General features: G+C 41.7%; 1 protein-coding gene across 1 annotated transcript in view; it reads right to left on the bottom strand.

The window, feature by feature from the left end:
• The window catches only part of ALOX5 (arachidonate 5-lipoxygenase), a gene marked incomplete at its 5' end in the record, with an annotated part of 19,271 nt that extends 16,200 nt beyond the window's left edge, over positions 1-3,071 (bottom strand). Inside the window, 3 exons of the mRNA XM_010011770.1 lie at positions 103-104; positions 1,529-1,610; positions 2,873-3,071. Coding sequence (XP_010010072.1) covers positions 103-104; positions 1,529-1,610; positions 2,873-3,071 — 283 coding nt within the window. The remainder of the gene's footprint in view (positions 1-102; positions 105-1,528; positions 1,611-2,872) is intronic.
• Positions 3,072-3,349: the final 278 nt, after the last annotated feature.

Here is a 3,349-nt window from a genome sequence, read left to right as displayed (position 1 = left end):
ACTCTTTCCAGCTGAGAAAACAAGAGAGGTTGGACTAACCAAATAACCTTACCAGCATGAAAGCTGTGTCATTCCTTTACCTCCACTGCTTCTGTGACACACCTCTACAAAGAAAACATGTGGCAGACACATTTGAGCCAAAAACAGCGACTTATACCAATCAGTACATAACAGTACTCTACAGAATCCTGAAGCACAATGGAAGGATTCTATTTGGCCACCTACCTTTACAAAACCTGAAATAACTTAAAATCTGTGATATTTCCAAACACTTGTCATGTTTAGTGGAAAATGTTATTAGCTTCAAATGTACGGGGAGGGGACAGAGACGGACAGCTGCCCAATGCACACTTGTTCTTGGGGCTGCATTTTTGCAGAACTGTGGAACAGCAGCTAGAAGTACTCAGACATGCATTTTAGTTCTCCAAAAGGCAAGTCTCAAAGAGATGAAGATAGTCTTGATTCAGCTCCTCAGAAGAGCCTTACCTCCTAATGGTCATGCCACATATTGTCTGCCATGTATGTTTTTGCATTGTGCCCTATTTTTACTTCAAAACAAAAGAAGGCGATTTCTGAAGAATACTGTTTCAAAAGTATTTCAAATTGCCTGCCACACACAGACTGCACTGTGTGTCATAAGTTATGCATCTGAATTGTAAATAGTTATTTCCCTGGAATTACAAATGGTTTTGCCTTCCTTCTTGCATACATGAACAAAATGTTGTGCTATCACTCTTAACTATATTTTCCTCTGCGCTATTTCACATAATCTGTAAGCGAGATCCTTTCTCAGTCAAATGATATCAACACTGCATACACCAAGCCTCAATCCATCAGTTATGAATGGACCCTCTGTCCTTCTGATCCTTAGTCGCATGATAAGGAGATGCAAGTCGAAAAAACTTTTGTTATTTTAACAGGGAGGATGTCTGTAGGAAAAGGAAATGTCTAATGCCTTCTGGAGTTACCCACTGAAAAAAGAGCATTTTCCCATTGTGACCTTTATTGGGAAAAAATGTCTATGACAGTATAAAGGTGGATATCACAACTGTGTTCTGATAGCACATTCCAGTCACTCAGAGACAGACCTTCCACTGCACCCAAGTGCAGGAAACAACTAAAACTAGCTTGCTGCAGCAGCCAAAAACCTCCAGCAAAAGCCAACATGTTCAGAACATGTTCCAAAACTGGAGTACTGCTTGTAAAAGGGAAATGAAATCTGCCTTCAAATCTCCCTCGAAAGCACAACTGTGTGCCAGAGTGCCCAATAGAGACTGTACCACTGAATTCCCACTTAAGCCTTCCAGATAAGCTTATCTAGAATTCATGTCCCTCATAATGCCACTTGCACCAGGATGATCATCACTTACAGTGAATTCCATCTAAGGAAAACCATATAGGGCCCAAATAGTAACTTACACTTTCTCTCATCCAGCAGACCAGTAATTAGAGCAGTGTGATAATCTGGACATACTCTCACCTGATGAGAACAGGCCCTGGGCCTGCTGAGGAGCTGTGAGAAACTCACCGGTACATCTTTTGACGAGTTTCAAGCTCTTTGCGTCTGTGCTGCTTGAGAATCTGAGTCTTGTCGTCACGGGGGAGCTTTGCTGTGAAACAGTAGAAAGGAAAGAGACAGGGTTATGAGATTCCTCTGCCTGTCACTGCCCAGGTCTTCAGGAGGAGAGCAAAGTTTCCAAACCTTCCACCTTCTGATCTATACCTTTACAACGTTTCTGTGCAAAATGTTTACACAATCTAGTACCTCGAGTAGAAACACAGGTAGCCAGAGAATGTGTGGCAGGAGATAAGCTCCTAACTTGGTGCCTCCAAGAGGCAATTAGCTCAAGCTAGGAACACCTGTCTCAACTGTATAAAAAAACTGGATTCCTAGTGTAGACCCTTGCTGTGCATATCTAGTGTTAAATGGTCTGAACAGGATCATGGGAATTAATTTCACATTTCAGTATCTAAAATAATTTTCTTCAATAAGAGGAATCATAAAATTGTTCCAGCTAATCTTCTCTGCTATAAGACATCTCCAGGAAATGCCTATCCTCTAGTCATGATCTGTGCTCTTCTCTGTCACCTTGGGGTAATGATCATATCTTCTCATCGTGAGAACAGAAAGAAAACCCAGTGAGACTTCATTTCCAGGCAGCTGGCTCTTCTGACCATGTATTCACTGTACCATTAAACAACACAGTCTTCTTTAGTGATCAGAGAAAGTGCAAGGTATGTGACTCACTTTACATACACAAATGGGAAGGAAGACAAAGCCAGCAGGTTTTTCATGGAAATAATTATTTGGGGTTTGGGATTGGAAATATCAGAGGTAATACAACTGATGGCTAACAGTTTCCAGCTCGCTGTGTTCAAATTACCAATAGAGTTTCACCTGCTTTTGTTCTTTACCTTACCATACTCTGAAAGCTACGCGAAGCTGCTTTCCATGGCAGTGTTACAGTTGTTATAAGTCAAATTATGAAAAATTGAAAGCCTGTTTGGAGACCAAGAATAAACTGTTTATCCAACACATAGTTTTGATTAGAGTACAAAAGACTTCAAATGCAAAATTCCTCAGCCAGGAGTAGTCAAAGGCTTAATGGGAAGGTAAACTTTATTTCCTACCACGAGCACTCTTTGCATGTACTTCCCGAAATATCCAACTCAACTGCCAGTGCTCAGACTGACAAACTGCTCAGGAAGCACCCGTAGTCAGGAGGGAAAGCCCATTCCGTAGGATGCAGAAGGGGACTGGCAGTGGGTATCCACGTGAAAGAATAGATTAGGAGGTACATGGGAAAAGAGAAAGGAGAGGTGGAAGAATTCTGGATGTTCTGCAGGAAATAAGGTTTCTTATGGCTCTCACCTCTTCCATCTCGAAGGACAATCTCTTTTTCATCTGTAATCCAGCGGTAACATGGGAACTCCAAATAGTCACCCATTGGCATTTTTACAGTGATGTACCTAAGGTACCAGTCATCCTGGTACCAGTATTTTCGTTTCTCAATTTTTATTAGCTGAATTTCTCCAAGGTCTTCTTCCACAGTCACATCATAGGAGTCAACCTAAAGAGCAGCATACAGTCAATGATCCACTGCACATGCAGGAAGCACAACCAGCACTGCACAACCAGCACTACACAACCATACTTGGCTTTTTCTAATAGGGCATGGGTACAACAGAACTTTCCAGCTTCTGGTAGGTGAAAAAAGGAAGACCTATTATTGGACTGCAATGCAACAGAAAAATGCATAAAAGAACAACTAAGAACTTGCAAACCACTCCAAAACCAGGGAAGCATTTTTGTACGCAAACTATCAAATGGCAGTTCTGGTGGCACGTG

Source organism: Nestor notabilis, unplaced genomic scaffold, assembly GCF_000696875.1.
Source record: "Nestor notabilis isolate BGI_N333 unplaced genomic scaffold, ASM69687v1 scaffold17023, whole genome shotgun sequence".
Classification (NCBI taxonomy): Eukaryota; Metazoa; Chordata; class Aves; order Psittaciformes; family Psittacidae; genus Nestor; species Nestor notabilis.
The sequence above is the reverse complement of the archived record's forward strand: the minus strand, read 5'-3'. Positions and strand labels throughout refer to the sequence as shown.